A 19,829-nucleotide genomic window follows, 5' to 3' on the forward strand; every position below is an offset into this window, starting at 1 on the left:
TTTATATTATAGTCCAGTTGGGGGCGTTAATGCAACATATTGGATGCCATCTGCCGTTCATCTCCAAAGAAGAAGGAGAATCTTTGCTTTATGAAAGATATTGCCATGGAGAACTGCAAAAGTGTTGCTACTACTCTCAACAACATTGCTTCCCTGAATTTAGCAGGCGCTATCGACAAAGATCAGTGGGAAAAAGTTGTGATGGACTACTTTCTGGAGGAAGATCGTACCATGCTGACTCTCTTACTGAAAATGAATCAGACGATGAGGAAATCCCTGACTTAAAGTAAAAACATTTTCATTCATCCAGACGTTGTAGAGTCTTCTGATGACAGTGATGGGGAAGAAACGGAGATCAACAGTGTTGTTATCACGAAAGAAGTTGACTGAGTTGAAATCAGTGGAATGCCCGGTGAAAAGAGGAGTATGAGAAAGTGACGTAGAACATTCTGACGTTTTGATTGCAAATGCGGACGAAGTTGAAAAGAGAACACAGAAGGCTGTTGTATAAAACACGGATTACATCTTCAAACTAATGGCAACCATGACTGTGAAACATTTCAGATTTTATACGTTTCAAATTTTGTCAGAAAGTTGTTTTCATTGCACGTTAAAGCGTACTGTTAGCTAGCTAGCTAACATTGAACCTAGCTGGTTAGCTTTGAGCTACCTGTAGATTCATAACACATAATTTCATGCATGGTGGCAAGCTATGGCATTCTGTTTGTATTGCTAGTAGTGTGGGTTGGGATCATGGTTCATTGTTTAGCTAGTTAGTCTAAACAAAAAGACTCCACTTTGCCAGATGATTACATGACCCACCAACTTAACCAGGTGTGTCTGGAGGTGATTATGTCCATCTATTGTATTTGATGACATGTGAACAGGTCTAGACAATAGAGACCCCTCCACTTAGCTAGACGTGGCTGGTTGTAGCCTCTCTTTCACATCCATCAATTTAGAAAAGTGTGTCTGGGTAGGCCTTGTGTAATAATTACAAAATATTTATATCTGGGATTTGTTTTTCAGCATCAGCAGAACACGTCTAACTCTCCTCCACCAATCATACAAGGAGAATGATCTAATGCCTCCCATCAAAAAGCGAGCCGGGCCGAGCAAGCACAGGTTACACCTGAAGCATGAGGACTTGCAGCGAGTTGTGAACTTCATCAACATCTATGCAGAGGATAATGCAATAGTGTAACCAGGACTCCACCCAAGACACAAACACTTTGGTGGAAAGCTGCCGCCATCTCATGTGACAAAAGCAGCGGTGTGGCGTCTCTACAAGGAAACAACAATACTTGGTATGTAAAGCATGTTTTGATTATTTAATTGACCTCCAACATGATTGGCACTACTTTTATTGATCTTACGTTCTTTATAAAGTGTATTTTTTACCTGGAGTTGTTCCTTATTGTAGGCTACTACTTTAACCACTTTTATTTTAGAAATCTTTGGTTGTTTACTAAACTACTCGCTCTGTTTAGCACATGGCCTCACGTGAATCCTTAAAGAGATCGGTGGAGAAAAGGTTTCAGAGCGTGTGAACAATGCTGAATGGTTGTGAACAAAGTGTAAAAACTCAACCAAAACTTTTCAAGGGGCATTTCTCAAAAGTGGGGTTACAAATTTATCAAATTTCAAAGCAGCATTACTTTCCCCTTGTTCCTCCAATTGCAGTACATGATATGCCATTTTGACACTCTGGGTCTGTACTTTTATCCAATGTCAATTCTGATGATACCATTTAAGTTGAGACAGGACTGATGTGTTTGACTTGTACCACCATTATATTTGAGTCAAAGAGTCATGCTTTAAAAGTGCCATCAATTTCAGAGGGTCTATCCCTTTAAGAGCAGAAGTCAACGTGGTAGGAAATGGTAGAATGCAGGGAAGGGCTTAGTGACATCACTTTGCTGAAGTGAAACTCAACTGGAAAACCTGAACAAAAGAGTAAGTCAGTTGTAGAATCACTGTCCCCTGTTCTCTGCTTGGAAGACAAAATACTTAGGTAAGGAGGGAGGAGGAGAAGGAGCAAACACTTATGCTAAGCTAATACTTGTTTGTGTGATTTATATATATGTATTAACTTATTTCATACTGAACCTGTGCACGTTAACCGCCTAATACATTAGTATTCAACTTCAGGAAATATCTTAATATGCAAGGATTTATATGTGAGAACATCGCCACAAATGCTTACAATATACAGTGCATTCGGAAATTATTCAGACCCCTTCACTTTTTCCACATTTTGTTACGTTACAGCCTTATTCTAAAATGAATTAAATTGTTATTTTTCCTCATCAATCTACACACAATACCCCGTAATGACAAAGTAAAAACACTTTTTTTTAAATGTTTGCAAATGTATTTAAAAAAAAGAAAAAAAATATCACGTTTTCAGACCCTTTGCTCAGTACTTTATTGGAGCACCTTTGGCAGTGGTAACAGCATTGAGTCTTCTTGTGTATGACGCTACAAGCTTGGCACACCTGTATTTGGGGAGTTTCTCCCATTCTATGCAGATCCTCTAAAGCTCTGTCAGGTTGGAATGGGAACATCGCTGCACAGCTATTTTCAGGTCTCGCCAGAGATCTTAGATTGCGTTCAAGTCTAGACTTGTTCCGAAGCCACTCCTGTGTTATCTTGGTTGTGTGCTTAGGGTTGTTGTCCTGTTGGAAGGGGAACCTTCGCCCCAGTCTGAGGTCCTGAGCACTCTGGAGAAGGTTAATCTTTCCCTCAATCCTGACTTGTCTCCCAGTCCCTGCTGCTGAAAAACATCCCCACAGCATGATGCTGCCACCACCACCATAGGGATGGTATTGGCCAGGTTATGAGCGGTGCCTGGTTTCCTCCAGACGCTTGGCATTCAGGTCATCTCTCTGACCAAGGCCCTTCTGCCCCGATTGCTCAGTTTGGCCAGGCAGACAGTTCTAGGAAGAGTCTTGGTGGTTCCAAAACTTCTTCCATTTAAGAATGGAGGAGGCCACTGTGTTCTTGGGGACCTTCAACGCTGCAGAAAGGTTTTGGTAGCCTTCCCCAGATCAACACAATCTTGTCTCGGAGCTCTACGGACAATTCCATCCACCTTATGGCTTGGTTTTGCTCTGACATGCACTGTCAACTGTGGGACCTTATATAGACAGGTGTGTAACTTTCCAAATCAAATCAATCATGTCACATGCGCCGAACACAACAAGTATACACCTTACTGTGAAATCTTTACTTACAAGCCCTTAACCAACAGTGCAGTTCAAGAAGAGTTAAGAAAATATTTACCAAAAAACTAAAGTAAAAAATAATAAAAAGTAACAAAATAAAATAACAATAACAAGGCTATAAACAGGGGGCACCGGTACCGAGTCAGTGTGCGGGGGTACAGGTTAGAGGTAATTTGTACATGTAGGTAAAGGTGAAGTGACTATGCACAGATAATAAACAGCGAGTAGCAGCAGTATAAAAACCAAATGGGGGGGGCCAATTTCAACGTTAATCAAAAGGCCACCGGACTGGTAAACTGTTCAGCAGTCTTATGGCTTGGGGGTAGAAGCTGACAAGGAGCCTTTTAGTCCTAGACAGTCTCTGACTTGGGTGACTGGTCATACGAGATGGTAGTGTTGGGCCGCGTCAATTCGAATCTGGTATCAGAAAATAGTCAGCACAGAGTAACTTCTGATTTCTTTTTACTTTAATTAATGCAAACACTTGAATGGTAAATATGTTGTTCGTATATACGGGCTCACTGTAACACCACGCAGGGCAGACAGAGAACTGGAATGACATCATAAGTTCTTCTTTAAATACTTGACAGACTTAGTTCTCTCTCCCTGAGGGCCTGTCATAGTAGAGGCTAGGGTATGGTTTAGACTTATTCCAGCCTATCGTTGGCGTGCAGGTTGGTCCCAACCTCTAGACGCACTCCTGCTTCCTGGCGTAGCTATTGTCTCTGGCGGATGTCTCATCTTGTGACTGCACAATGCACAGTTCTCTAAAACCCTTACACCCCCCTGCATATACATTTCACCCATATCCTGTTATTGCTATTATTCTACAGAAAATCCTGTTTTTACAGCATCAGCATTCTTTCCACATGACCCACCATCACATGAGCCACTTCCTCTAACATATAGCAGTATTCAATTATCTATAGTTTATATACTTATTATTATAGCATAGCTGCTCTGTTATTTTATATAGGTTATGCTAACAAATAGTTGGTTAAACCCTAACAGTAGCAACACCATTATGTACAAAATAGGTTTAAAAAACAAGTTATAAACAACACAAAACTACTAACAAAATAGCACTGTTGGTTAGGAGCATGTAAAACATCAGCCATCCTCTCCGGCGCTATTTTTAGCAGTTTTCCTAAGTCATGTCCAATCAATTTAATTTACCACAGGTGGACCAATCTAGTAGTAGAAACATCTCAAGGATGATCAATGGAAACTGGATGCACCTGAGCTCAATTTTGATTCTCATAGCAAAGGGTCTGAATATTTATGTAAATAAGGTATCTGTTTTTTATTTGTAATAAATTTGCAAACGTTTCTAAAAACATGTTTTTGCTTTGCCATTATGGGGTATTGTGTGTAGATTGATAATAAAAAAATAAATAAAGATTTAATCCATTTTAGAATAACGCTGTAACGTAACAAAATGTGAAAAAAAAGTCAAGGGGTCTGAATACTTTCCCGAATGCATATGATCAACTGTGTATTACAATAGTTTGACATCACTTTTTTGGTTTGTTCCTAATAACGGCATCCTCCAGCGTTATCCTGTCTTAAGAGAAGCTCCAGTTCCATCCGTCTGGATGAGTTCACTGACCCAGTCACCTTCTCATGTGGACACGACTTCTGCAAGGCCTGTATCAGTGGATACTGGCATACCACTGACCTCTGTGAGTGTCCACTGTGTAAAAATACCTTTGACAGGAGACCTGATCTCAGCGTAAATCACTTCCAAAATGGCTGCTCAGCTCAAGAAGTTGTCTCCAGTTAAAGTCACAACCATCACCCCAGAAGTTGAACTACACCTCACCAAACCAGGAGTAGTGTCCTGTGATGTCTGCACTGAGGGTGAGCGCAAGGCCCTGAAGTCTTGCCTGGTGTGTCTGGTCTCTTACTGCGAGACTCACCTGGAGCCTCATCAGAGAGTGGCAGCCTTGACGAGACACAAGCTGATCGACCCCGCGGACAACCTGGAAGACAAGGTGTGTCAGAGACACAGCAGACCCCTGGAGATGTTCTGCAGGAGAGACCTGACGTGTGTGTGTCAGATCTGCACTGAGACAGACCACAAGACTCACAAGACTGTCCCTATAGAGGAAGAGTGTGGAGAGAGGAAGGCTCAGCTGGAGAAGACTAAGGGGAAAGTGCAGCAGATGATCCAGGAACGAAAGCAGAAGATTCGGGAGATCAAACACTCAGGGGACCTCAGCAAGAGAGATACAGAGAAAGGCATAGCACATAGTGTGGAGGTCTTCACTGCTCTGGTGCGGTGCATTGAGAAAAGCCAGGCTGAGCTCATCGAGGTGATTGAGAAGAAGCAGAAAGCGGTAGAGAGGCAGGGTGAAGAGTTTATCAAAGAGTTGGAGCAGGAAATCACTGAGCTACAGAGAAAAAGCACTGAACTAGATCAGCTGTCACACACTGAGGACCACCTCCACCTCCTCCAGAGTTCTCCATCCCTCTGCAGCCTTCCACCTACCAAGAACTGGTCTGAGATCAGTGTAAACAAGAATCTGTGTGTGAGTACTGTGATGAGAGCTGTGTCTGAGCTAGGGAAGACACTCAATAAAGAGATGGAGAAGTTGCCTGAAATCAAGCTGAAGAGAATCAGGCAGTGTGCAGTAGATGTGACTTTTGATCCTGATACAGCACATCTCTGGCTTATTGTGTCTGGTGATGGGAAACAAGTGAGGTATGGAGACAGAGCACAGAAACTCCCTGACAACCCAGAGAGGTTTAATGCTGGCATCTGTGTCCTGGGAAAGGAGGGTTTCTCCTTAGGGAGATTCTACTATGAGGTGCAGGTAAAGGAAAAGACTGAATGGACTTTAGGAGTGGCAAAAGAATCCATCAACAGGAAGGGGTCTTTTACATTCTCTCCGGGGAATGGATTGTGGACTGTGGGGTTTTGGGATGGGGAGACGTACGAGGCCCACAATAAGGAAGTTGTCGTTCTATCCCTGAGAGAGAAGCCCCAGAAGGTAGGGGTGTTTGTGGATTATGAGAAGGGAGAGGTCTCCTTTTATGATGTGGAAGCCTTGTCACATATCTACTCTTTTACTGGCTGCACCTTCACTGAGAAAATCTATCCCTTTTATTATACACATGGTAAAAACGAGGCCCCATTGATCATCTGCCCTGTAAGTCACTCTGACTGAGTTTTCACCTTAGGGATGAAGCATCACTAAACATAACCAACAATCACAAAAAAGAATAACCAAAACGTATTTTAGAGGGTTTTGAACTTTGAGACCTGAAAGCTTTAACTGTAATACTATTGTCATGACGTTGGCCTGTGGGTAAGGTTTATGACCCCCCCCATAAATACCTTTCTCCCTTCCCCTCTCTTTCTGACCCTACTGAAGGACTGCTGTCCTGAAGGACTGCTGTCCTGTTAAATATAGAGAGTCTGGGAACATCAAACAAATGGGGAAAGGAACCATATTTTGGTAATAAAACCAGTTGGAAATATGCTTTGGAACGTAATGAGTATGGATGTCAGTTCGGTTGTCATCTGAGACATTATGACTGATGACAGGATGACATAAACTGTACCTGGGAAAGTATACACCCTCTAGTTATGAGAGTCACATGGAATTGTTATGCAATTGAAATGTTTGATATTGAAATTGTTTGTTAGGAGATTAAATGTAATTTTAGCTTCCAAATGAGAGAATTGGGTTTTCATAAGGAAAGTGCCTGCTTGATCAGTGGCCCAACCCTGTGAAGAGACAGGGGTTATAAACGATGAAACACATCCTTCCCCCTCTCCACTATATAAGCCTTTGACGAAAAGATAACCACATGTTCCAGTACGTGAGGTGTGCAGCCTCTACGTTAGAAGGACCCACGTCAAGTACAGAACTAAGCCAACCTCGGCGTGAGCTTTGGTGGCGAAAGGTATGAACTTTGAGCTTATTCACTACAGAAGTGATACTTCCTAGCCGTTGAGTTAGCAGCGGCCGCTGTAGACGTGGGCTAGGAAAGGACGGACGATGGATCCAGTCTAACAAACAGACGAAGATACCACCACGTAGCCAATGTACCACCAGAGACATTCTTCTGAGGACAGGAAGATCTGTTGGCCAACCCGGCCAGCATCTACGACCAATCTACCGAAGCGCAGCTCAGAGTAAATATTTATTGCATTTTCCTTTTCCAAATGGGCGGTAATTTAGTAATGCATAAGATAATGTATTTACGATAGCATAGCTGCTGTTTCTTTGTTCCTAAGTCTTCCCGCTCTTTCATTCAAGCCCAACCCCCTTTCCTTTGTGTAACCAGCTTTCATACATGTTCCGTCCACCAGGGATGTTTTCTGTATGACATCATTGTATTCTGTGTATTTGTAATTCTGTGTGATTGGTTTAGGTATTTAGTAAATAAATGATTAAACCCAGTTTTGTATTGCTGATTCAACTTGTTAGCCAGGGTTCGTGAAGATAACCAAGAATTTACAACTTTCATTATGAGACTGAAAATAAGATGATTAAGATGACGGCTATCGATGTAAAAGATTACTAAGTATTTTAAGAGTTTATTCGGAAGATAACGGCTCTATAAACGTTCTTCCGTGGTGCCCCGACTTTCTAGTTAATTACATTTACATGATTAGCTTAATCAGGTAATATTAATTACAGAGAAAGGATTGTATAGAATAGCATGAAATATCACTTAATCTGGCATAGCCAAAGACACGACACTATCTATGATTTAAAAAAACCTTTCTAATTAGTATTTGGCATCTTAATTAAAATCAGGACTGTACTCTGGACACTTTCCTGTTGTGATGCCACAGTTCCTTCATCTAACCTGCTGAGATTACCTGCTATTATTAGATGTGCTTTAGTCGCTCAGTGTGAGAGTGAGAAACGGATGGACGGACTGACTGAACACACACAAACACTTCATCATGACCACACAGTCTGTCAATGTTATGATGGGGGGGTGAGGAGGGGGAGGTGAGGGGGGTGGGGGGCGGGGGGGTGAGCAAGTTTGAAGCGGACTTTGCCAAACTAAACTCAGGAAAAAAAATAAACGTCCTCTCATTGTCAACTGCGTTTATTTTCAGCAAACGTAACATGTGTAAATATTTTTATGAACATAAGATTCAACAACTGAGACTGATAAACTGAACAAATTCCACAGACATGTGACTAACAGAAATGGAATAATGTGTCCCTGAACAAAGGGGGGGGGTCAAAATCAAAAGTAACAGTCAGTATCTGGTGTGGCCACCAGCTGCATTAAGTACTGCAGTGCATCTCCTCCTCATGGACTGTACCAGATTTGCCAGTTCTTGCTGTGAGATGTTACTCCACTCTTCCACCCAGGCACCTGCAAGTTCCCGGACATTTCTGGGGGGAATGGCACCCTATTGCATATACTACACTAGGACTCTAGTCAAAAATAGTTCACTATATAGGGAACAGGGTACCATTTGGAACATAACCATTATATAGTGAATATGACACACTGTTAAAATTAAGCCGGGACTGTAAATGCAGTCTCCCACCCATATGGAATATTTATTGAAGGCTATACAACCTCTGTCTGTTGTTAAGGATATTGCGGTGGCACAAGCAGGACACAGCACCTACACAATCAGCGTTTTGTGTGATGATGTAGGCTAATTTTTATAGCTGTTGACATATCATAGCCACTAGCCTGACTTCCTGAAAAAAAATGATGTAACTTCCCACTTGAGTTTTTGCGTTGAGGCAAAAAAAAAAACGATCTGCGTTATAACCACACACAGGCACCAGCGGTTCGGGGGGGGGGGGGGGGGGGCAGTGCCCCTGTGACAACAATTTTGGACCCCCTTGTAGCCCCCCTAAATGTGGGGTATGAAATAACTTTTACATAATTCATTTTTGCTATCGTTCTTTTTTTACATCCGTTATTAGACAGTGGCAAGGATGATGATTATGAACATGGTCTTTTGCCTGCTAATGCAGTGAAGAAAAACGATTTGACAACAATAACGTCTAATGTAACTGGCCCCTCTAACAGTACAACTGGCCCCAGCTTGACCCACCCCCCCCAGTTGAAATGGTCTAGAACCGCCACTGCACACAGGCCATACTAACTGCTATTTCGCTTCTCAATGATCATGCAACTACAACCCGTAGTAGGCTACCTAGCTGTTCCACCTCGGGGCAGCCGAACGGCCCCTATGTGTATGTGTATAGGGACCGGTGTTACAGCATGCACTCTGCGCTTCACTACGCTGTCAGTTTAGCCCACATTTCAGTAATCTTATATTTGTGTCCTTCAAGGCAGCTGTCAATGATCAAGTTAGGCTGCATTTCACTTTATTTGTTATGGCGGTTGGTCGTGAGACACTAGTAATGTCTGCGTTTTTCGGTTTGGCTATTTGGTTCGTGTGTATTAGTCTATAAATAAATCTCTTTGCCAAAATTCGTCATCTCTCTCTCATGTCTTATTTGACTAGTAGTTGTTCTGAAATGTTTATTTCTTGCCACATTTTACTCCCTCCTCTGTTTAATATAACACACATACATTAATTATTCATTTTGGTTGCCTATCCCTCCTGACGAAGTTTGTTCTATAGAAAGCATTTGACTCTGATGTGTGCCACAGAAAGTATTTGACTCTAGCCACAAAATTAAGGAAATTAGAAGGGGGGAGGCTTCCGGCAAGGCCATTTTCTTGCCTGTCAACCCCCTCCCCCTTCTAATTTCCTTCCCCCACGATCAAACCTCCATAAAAAAAAAAAATTAAACCAGCCCCCAACCTGATCATTGACACAAATTAAAAATAATTTCTGCTACTAGCAGTAATGAAGAATCGAGTGCGTGCGCGTTCAAGCGAAGGGGGGATTTCTGGCACAACAGCTGATAATGACCGAGTTCGTTTTGCATCGCCCGGGGCGCTATTTTTTCTCACGTCGTTTGTCAACTTTTTCCTTTAGACTGCATACTATGTGATGATAATCTTAATAGTTATGCTGACATATCGTAGCCAGAGTGACTGAAAAACGAACTAGCCAATGTTTGCGATGATAATGAGAAAATAATCGCTTGTATGTGACTGCCTGCATGTGTCTTGCTTGTATTTTATATGCTTGCCCAAATATACTGTTTGTCACGGACAAAAAAAAAAAGTTTATGATCATGTCTGTTGTGTACAACATGATAGCTGCGTGTAGCCCAACACCCATCCTGAAAAAGAACATGAAATCACGCTTGAGACATATCTTTAGAGTACAACATAAAGTTTCCCCATACATGTCAGTGAGGAGGAAGCAGTTGTCACTAGTTACCGTTTCTCCTCTTAAAATCTGATTAAATCCTCACTTTAACCACACTGCTAACCTTATGCCTAACATTAAATTAAGATTAAAAAAAAACATATTATTTTTTATGCACTTTTAATATAATGCCAATTTGACTTTGTGGCTGTGGTAACTAGTGGAAACCGGGGGAAGCGGCAGCAAAGCACTGGGCAGAAGCCACTGTACTTAACGCACATGCGTAGATATCACCGAATCAATATCAACGGCAAGTCGGGTTCCAGAAAATCCGGAACCGCAGTCACTCCAGTTGAAATGAAGTGCTTGAACACCAAAATGAAATTAACACCAAAACTAGTGGCAACTGAGCTGCCACCAACTTGAAGGAGAAGAAACCTTTTCTGGAGTATTGAAACACCTCATCCTGAGATGTTTTGAAACATTACATGGTGTGTTGTAACACAACTTAATCAAGTGTTGAGCAACACCTTGCCAGGGACTGGGAGCACTACCGGAAATGGTTGAAAACACTATTTTAATGTTTCGAGTTCTGTTCAGTGCAGAATTAGATCCCTTCACTTTTTGTGTCGTTTCCTCACTCTAAAGCTTCTAAACACACCCGTGGTTACAGCATTGGGCAAGTAACCGAAAGGTTGTTGGATCGAATCCCCAAGCTGACAAGGTAAAAATCTGTCATTCTGCCCCAGAGCAAAGCAGTTAACCCAATGTTCCCTGGGCGCCGAAGACTTGGATGTTGATTATGGCAGCCCCCACGCACCTCTCTGATACAGAGGGGTTGGGTTAAATGCGGAAGACACATTTCAGTTGAATGCTTTCAGTTGTACAACTGACTAGATATCCCCCTTTCCCTTTTACCATTATGATGTTTTGAATCCTGTCTAGTGCAGAATTAGATCACATCTTTTAGGGTATTTTAATATTTAACATTGACTTATGTATCTGCCACAGGAGGTTGGTGGTGCCTTAATTAAGGAGGACAGGCTCATGGTAATGACTGGAGCGGAATTAGTGGTATGGTATCAAATACATTTATTCATTTTAATTTAACCTTTATTTAACTAGGCAAGTCAGTTAAGAACAAATTCTTGTTTACAATGACGGCCTACCCCGGCCAAACCCGGACAACGGTGGGCCAATTCTGAGCTGGTCACGGGTGCACCTGAGCCACACTCAAGGTACTAAATGATATCATAACCGCCATCGATAAAAGACAGTACTGTGCAGCCGTCTTCATCGACCTGGCCAAGGCTTTTGACTCTGTCAATCACCGTATTCTTATCAGGCAGACTCAACAGCCTTGGTTTCTCAAATGACTGCCTCGCCTGGTTCACCAACTACTTCTCAGATAGAGTTCAGTGTGTCAAATCGGAGGGCCTGTTGTCCGGACCTCTGGCAGTCTCTATGGGGGTGCCACAGGGTTCAATTCTCGGGTTGACTCTTTTTTTCTGTATATATCAACTCTTGCTGCGGGTGATTCCTTGATCCACCTCTACGCAGACGACACCATTCTGTATACATCTGGCCCTTCTTTGGACACTGTGTTAACAAACCTCCAAACAAGCTTCAATGCCATACAACACTCCTTCTGTGGCCTCCAAATGCTCTTAAACGCTAGTAAAACTAAATGCATGTTTTTTAACCGACCGCTGCCCGCACCTGCCCGCCCGACCAGCATCGCTACTCTGGACGGTTCTGACTTAGAATATGTGGACAACTACAAATACCTAGGTGTCTGGTTAGACTTAAACTCTCCTTCCAGACTCATTAAGTATCTCCAATCCCAAATTAAATCTAGAATCAGCTTCCTATTTCGCAACAAAGCCTCCTTCACTCACACTGCCAAGCATACCCTCGTAAAACTGACTATCCTACCGATCCTCGACTACGGCGATGTCATTTACAAAATAGCCTCCAACACTCTACTCAGTAAACTGGATGCAGTCTATCACAGTGCCATCCGTTTTGTCACCAAAGCCCCATATACCACTCACCACTGTGACCTGTATGCTCTCGTTGGCTGGTCCTCACTACATATTCGTCGCCAGACCCACTGGCTCCAGGTCATCTATAACTCTTTGCTAGGTAAAGCTCCGCCTTATTTCAGCTCACTGGTCACTTTAACAACACCCTTCCGTAGCACGTGCTCCAGCAGGTATATCTCACTGGTCATCCCCAAAACCAACACCTACCTTTGGCCGCCTTTCCTTCCAGTTCTCTGCTGCCAGTGACTGGAGCAAATTGCAAAAATCACTGAAGTTGGAGACTTATATCTCCCTCACTAACTTTAAGCATCAGCTGTCAGAGCAGCTTACCGATCGCTGCAGCTGTACATAGTCCATCCAGCTACCTCATCCCCATATTGTTTTTATTTACTTTTTTTTTGCTCTTTTGCACACCAGTATTTCTACTTGTACATCATCATCTGCACATCTATCACTGCAGTGTTAATCTGCTAAATTGTAATTACTTCGCTACTATGGCCTATTGCCTTACCTCTTTATGCCATTTGCACACACTGTATATAGAATTTTCTATTGTGTTATTGACTGTACTTTTGTTTATCCCACGTGTAACTCTGTGTTGTTGTTTTTTGAAGCACTGCTTTGCTTTATCTTGGCCAGGTCGCAGTTGTAAATGAGAAGTTGTTCAACTGGCCTACCTGGTTAAATAAAGGTGAAATAAAAAAATAAAAAATTGTGTGCCACACTATGGGACTCCCAATCACGGCCGGTTGTGATACAGCCTGGAATCAAACCAGGGTCTGTAGTGACGCCTCTAGCACTGAGATGCAGTGCCTTAGACCGCTGTGACACTTGGGAGTCCATAGTTTCCATGTTTTTTGATGCCATTCAATTTCATCTGTTCCAGCCATTATTGTGAGCCGTCCTCCTCTCAGCAGCCCCCTGTGGTATCCGATCATTTGCCACTTTAACCCATTTTGAAAGCATTGTTGAGCACAGGGCTCACTCCACCAGCAGTAACTAGAGGTTTATCAGCAAGCATTGCAGGATACTGTGTTTGTTTCTACCATGTTTGAAAAGTGGGAATGGGTTGCCTCATCATCAGTAGCGGTGTGTGGGTAAAATCACCAGGGAAGTCAAGCCAGGGGGGAAAAAAGCCATATTACAACCTATATGTTGTGAAAATTGCATTTGCTCTTATAACCTGTTCATATACCTTGACACCATGATATATAGGCCTAAAGGCCTACACAATAAGAAGACACAGTGGCAGAATGAACTCAACCACACCTGTGTTTCATCACAAAACCAGAAAGCAACATGCCAACATCTGTCTGATGAAGTCCACAAAGCATATTGAATGTAACAAACAAATACATGACCTACAACATACTCAAGCAAGTTAATGTTTCTGACATTTTCCGACTACTAAACAACTATTGATTTAGAACCACGGAAAGTTACCGCAAGTCACAAAGAAAACAGGAGCTGCCTCCACTATTCCAGCACCATTTCAACATCATCTAAATCACCTATGCTTAGTCTAATACAGTGACAACTAAAAGATACCAAAAAACGACTTAGTCCAATCAACGTAAGCTAAAAATGATGTGGCAGCCCATGGTACAGATTTCTGTGTACGTGCTTGTGTGCATGCTTGCAAGTAAAAACAAAAGCATGTTGACTCACCCTACTTGTAGAGAAATGCCAGCAATGCCATCAATCTCTCTTTCATGTTCCTTGAATGGTCTATGAGTCTGTCAAACAGGACACGCTTTGAGTTTTTGTTATCCTAGGCTACCTGGCTAAGACGCTTGCTCGCTAGCCTAACTTCCTTTCATGGGCAACGATGCGCCAGGCCAACTAGTTAACATTAGGCTAACGTTACTACATCTAGCTACATATTGAACTTCCATCCTCTCAGGCCAGGGGACAATGTACACATTTACAGTTGGATTAGAATCACTGTTATAGTCATTGGCCAGTACGGATGCAACTTTTTGTTGTTGTTGGTGCACCAGGAACATTCACAGCTGAGCTCACTCAGTTTAACTCAACACTGATTATCTATTATTTTATACTTTTTTTATCACGGGAGGCCAAACGCTCGCTGGCTTCCCTTGTATTCAATGCTACGGGCGGCAACGTCAGAATCTTTTTAACCAGATAGTTGGGCTACACATACTAAAACAGAGGAGTGCTGTTTCGTACACTGAGATGCTTTCTCCAGTGAGATACATTCAGCCTCTTGCGAATTGAAGGACGTTTATGAAACACAGAGAGACAAAATGGCATCCATGAATACACGTCACTGAACATAATTTTTGCCTGACAGGTTTGGATATTCGTTCATCATGGTCCATTACAACTTAACAAGCTGGTTAATATAGAATATAGAAGTATACTTTTCTTTCTTCAAACATACATACAACATTGTGTATAAAAATCATAATATTAAAATTACCGACAGTCTGCTAAAAACAGAGCCATGTAGCAAGCCCGGAAGTGGAAGGATATTACAACCAGACTTCCAATGAGTTCAATCACTCCATTTTCTCTTTTCTGGTTATCCTCAGAATAGATACTTGCATTTTCAGGAATATTTTAAGTTGGGTTCATTCTTAAATTTGTTAGTGAAATGGAATTAACAAATCATTGAAATTACTTGCATATGTTGGCAATTTCAATTCACCCCAGAATCATTTCTGTTGAGTGTGTAAAATTCCAATAAAATTCCAATTAAATGTTCCATCTTACTGCCCCAGAAGTCAGAGGTTCAATTCCTGCTTTCGCCTGTCCCACTTTCACTCCTTGTCTATCTCCTGTTTCTAATCTGTCTAAATAAAGCATTGAAAAAGGTGGAAATCCATAAAAAAATATTCTCCATAGGCTATTTTAATCAATCAATATTTAGGCCATAAACGATTTGCATTTCTTAACCATTTGATTGTATGAGACAGTCTGCAAAAAACAAGTTAGAATTGTGTTTTGATGCTGCCTTTCACATACCTTGAAACCCCCCCCAAAAAAGTGTTTTCACAACCCTCACTTAGAAACACCAATATTCAGGTTGAAGAACCATTTGGCTGTTTCAGAGTACTTCTACTCTGTTTTAAAGCATTTTCTGTTTACCAGAACACTTTCATTAGGGTTTATAATCAAACACCTTCCAAACACCAGATCTCAGGCTAGATGCATTACTTTTCATGGTTTCATTAACACAATCCTGGTGTTAAGATCATTTCTGTTTTTACATAGTGTAGACAGAGACTGAAGCTCTGAGAGAAACTGCTGGGAGACATAATGGTTGTTGCTTCTATGAAATTCTGGTGGGCAGAATCCTTCTCTGTCCAAATGGCCCCCGTTTCCCCTATGTACAGTGGCAAGAAAAAGTATGTATATGGATTTCTGCATAAATTGGTCATAAAATTTGATCTGATCTTCATCTAGGTCAATATAATAGACAAAGACAGTCTGCTTAAACTAATAACACACAAACAATTATACGTTTTCATGTCTTTATTGAACACACCGTGTAAACATTCACAGTGCAGGGTGGGAAAAGGATGTGAACCCTTGGATTTAGTAACTGGTTGACCCTCCTTTGGCAGCAATAACCTCAGATCAGACATGCACAATGGTCAGGAGGAATTTTGGACCATTCCTCTTTACAAAACTGTTTCAGTTCAGCAATATTCTTGGGATGTCTGGTGTGAACTGCTCTCTTGAGCTCATGCCACAGCATCTCAATCGGGTTGAGGTCAGGACTCTGACTGGGCCACTCCAGAAGGCGTATTTTCTTCGGTTGAAGCCATTGTGTTTTTGATTTACTTCTGTGTTTTGGGTTGTTGTCCTATTGCATCACCCAACTTCTGTTGAGCTTCAATTGGTGGATAGATAGCCTAACATTCTCCTGCAAAATGTCTTGATAAACTTGGGAATTCATTTTTCCAATGATGATAGCAAGCTGTCCAGGCCCTGAGGCATCAAAGCAGCCCCAAACCATGATGCTCCCTCCACCATACTTTACAGTTGGGATGAAGTTTTGATGTTGGTATGCTGTGCCTTTTTTTCTCCACACATAGTGTTGTGTGTTCCTTCCAAACAATTAAACTGTAGTTTCAATTGTCCACTGAATATTTTCCCAGTAGCACTGTGGAACATCCAGGTGCACGTTCGCAAACTTCAGACCTGCAGAAATGTTTTTTTTTGCACAGCAGTGGCTTCTTCTGTGGTGTCCTCCCATGAACACCATTCTTGTTTAGTGTTTTACGTATCGAAGACTCGTCAACGGAGATGTTAGCATGTTCCATAGATGTCTGTAAGTATTTAGCTGACACTAGGATTCTTCTTAACGTCATTGAGCATTCTGCTCTGTGCTCTTACAGTGATCTTTGCAGGACGGCCACTCCTAGGTAGAGTAGCAACAGTGCTGAACTTTCCCCATTTATAGACAATTTGTCTTTCCGTGGATTGATGTACATCAAGGCTTTTAGAGATACTTTTGTAACCCTTTCCAGCTTCATGCAAGTCAACAATTCTTAATCTTAGGTCTTCTGAGATCTCTTTTGTTTGAGGCATGGTTCACATCAGGCAATGCTTCTTGTGAATAGCAAACTCAAATTTTGTGAGTGTTTTTTATAGGGCAAGGCAGCTCTAACCAGCATCTCAAATCTTGTCTCATTGATTGACTCCTGACTCCAATTAGCTTTTGGAGAAGTCATTAGCCTAGGGATTCACATACTTTTCCCAACCTACACTGTGAATGTTTAAATTATGTATTCAATATAAAAACACAATCATTTGTGTGTTATTGGTTTAAGCACACTATGTTGGTCTATTGTTATGACTTAGATGAAGATCAGATCAAATTTGATGACCAATTTATGCAGAAACCCAGGTAATTCCAAAGGGTTCACATACTTTTTTTTTTTTACCAGGGACATAGGGATAATAACATAATGTGTGTTGTGGTTAAGTGTGTGTTAAAAGTGTGTGTGTTGTTGTAATGTGTGTGTGCGTGTGTAAGAGAGAGCTAAGTGGATGGAGATACATTACAGTTTCATACGTGATTCATTTTCTTTGCATCAGAGACAGAGAAACCCCTTGGTCTGCAGATAAGTCCACACCTCTCATGAGTTTTCAGAGAGTTTGATGAGAGTTTCACCCTAGCAGGTGGCCACTGGCAGATGTAAAAGGTCATCCTAGGTCTCTGGCGACACCATAGGAGTTCTAATACCTTCTCCTTAACACTTTAGATTCTGTTCACTGTCTCATTATCACAATCCTTTGTTGACCTAGGGTGTGTGTGTGTGTGTGTGTGTGTGTGTGTGTGTGTGTGTGTGCACATGTCCAACTCAAAATACACACACACCACATACTGTATACACACACACACACACACACACACACACACACACACACACACACACACACACACACACACACACACAATAATATTGATGAATAGACTGATACTGTGAATGAGTTTATCAGGAAGTGTATAGGAGATGTTGTACCCACTGTGACTATTAAAACCTACCCTAACCAGAAACCGTGGATAGATGGCAGCATTCACGCAAAACTGAAAGCGTGAACCACCGCATTTAACCATGGTAAGGTGACTGGGAATATGGCCAAATACAAAAATTGTAGTTATTCCCTCCGTAAGCAATCAAACAGGCAAAACGTCAGTGTAGAGACAAAGTGTCGCAATTCAATGGCTCATGTGGTAGGGTCTATAAACAATCACGGACTACAAAAGGAAAGCCAGCCACGTCGGGGACAACGATGTCTTGCTTCCGGACAAGCTAAACACCTTCTTCGCCCGCTTTGAGGATGACACAGTGCCACCGATGCGGCCCACTCCCAAGGACTGTGGGCTCTCCTTCTCCGTGACTGACGTAAGACATTTAAGCGTGTTAACCCTCGCAAGGCTGCCAGCCCAGACAGCATCCCGAGCTGCGTCCTCAAAGCATGCGCAGACCAGCTAGCTGGTGTGTTTACGGACATATTCAATCTCTCCCTATCCCAGTCTGCTGTTCCCACGTGCTTCAAGATGGCCAGCAATATTCCTGTTCCCAAGAAAGCTAAAGTAACTGAACTAAATGACTATCGCCCCGTAGCACTCACTTCTGTCATCATGAAGTGCTTTGAGAGACTATTCAAGGATCATATCACCTCCACCTTACCTGTCACCCAAGACCCACTTCAATTTGCTTACCACCCCAATAGATCCACAGATGATGCAATCGTCATCACACTGCCCTATCCCATCTGGACAAGAGGAATACCTATGTAAGAATGCTGTTCATTGAATATAGCTCAGCATTCAGCACCATAGTACCCTCCAAGCTCATCATTAAGCTAGAGGCCCTGGATCTAAACCCCGCCCTGTGCAGCTGGGTCCTGGACTTCCTGACCGGCTGCCCTCAGGTGGTGAAGGTAGGAAACAACATCTCCACTTCGCTGATCCTCAACACTGGGGCCCCACAAGGGTGTGTGCTCAGCCCCCTCCTGTACTCCCTGTTCACCCATGACTGCGTGGCCAAGCACGCCTCCAACTCAATCATCAGGTTTGCAGACGAAACAACAGTAGTAGGTTTGATTACCAACAATGAGACGGCCTACAGGGAGGAGGTGAAGGCTCTGGGAGTGTGGTGCCAGGAAAATAACCTCTCACTCAACAAAACAAAGGAGATGATCGTGGACTTCAGGAACCATTAAAGGGAGCACCCCCTTATCCACATCGACGGAACCACAGTGGAAAGCTTCAAGTTCCTTGGCATACACATCACTGACAAACTGAAATGGACCACCCACATAGACAGTGTGGTGAAGAAGGTGCAACAGCGCCTCTTCAACCTCAGGAGACTGAAGAAATTTGGCTTGGCACCTAAAACCCTCACAAACTTTTATAGATGCACAATTGAGAGCATCCTGTATCACTGCTTGGTATGGCAACTGCACCGCCCGCAACCACAGGGCTCTCCAGAGGGTGGTGCGGTCTGCCCAACGCATCACTGGAGGCAAACTACCTGCCCTCCAGTACACCTTCCGCACCCGATGTCACAGGAAGGACAAAAAGATCATCAAGGATAACAACCACCCAAGCCACTGCCTGTTCACCCCACTATCCTCCAGAAAGCAAGGTCAGTACAGGTGCATCAAAGCTGGGACTGAGATACTGAAAAACAGCTTTGATCTCAACGCCATCAGACTGTTAAATAGCCATCACCAGCACATTAGAGGCTGCTGCCTATATACATAGACTTGAAATAACTGGCCACTTTAATAAATGGAACACTAGTCACTTTAATAATGTTTACATATCTTGCATTACCCATCTCATTT

General features: G+C 42.5%; 2 protein-coding genes across 2 annotated transcripts in view; one reads left to right on the forward strand and one right to left on the reverse strand.

Annotated features, from left to right (window-relative positions):
• Positions 1–19,829, reverse strand: part of LOC106571069 (regulator of G-protein signaling 6) — a 140,362-nt gene that overhangs the window by 97,972 nt on the left and 22,561 nt on the right. The window lies entirely within an intron of this gene.
• Positions 1,925–6,738, forward strand: LOC106571070 (zinc finger protein RFP). The gene is made up of 2 exons (XM_014143734.3): positions 1,925–2,014; positions 4,781–6,738. The coding sequence occupies exon 2, from the start codon at positions 4,976–4,978 to the stop codon at positions 6,395–6,397; it is 1,422 nt and encodes a 473-aa protein (XP_013999209.3). The 5' UTR covers positions 1,925–2,014; positions 4,781–4,975; the 3' UTR covers positions 6,398–6,738.

The sequence above is a fragment of the Salmo salar genome, chromosome 15 (genome assembly GCF_965601325.2).
Source record: "Salmo salar chromosome 15, fSalSal1, whole genome shotgun sequence".
NCBI lineage: Eukaryota > Metazoa > Chordata > Actinopteri > Salmoniformes > Salmonidae > Salmo > Salmo salar.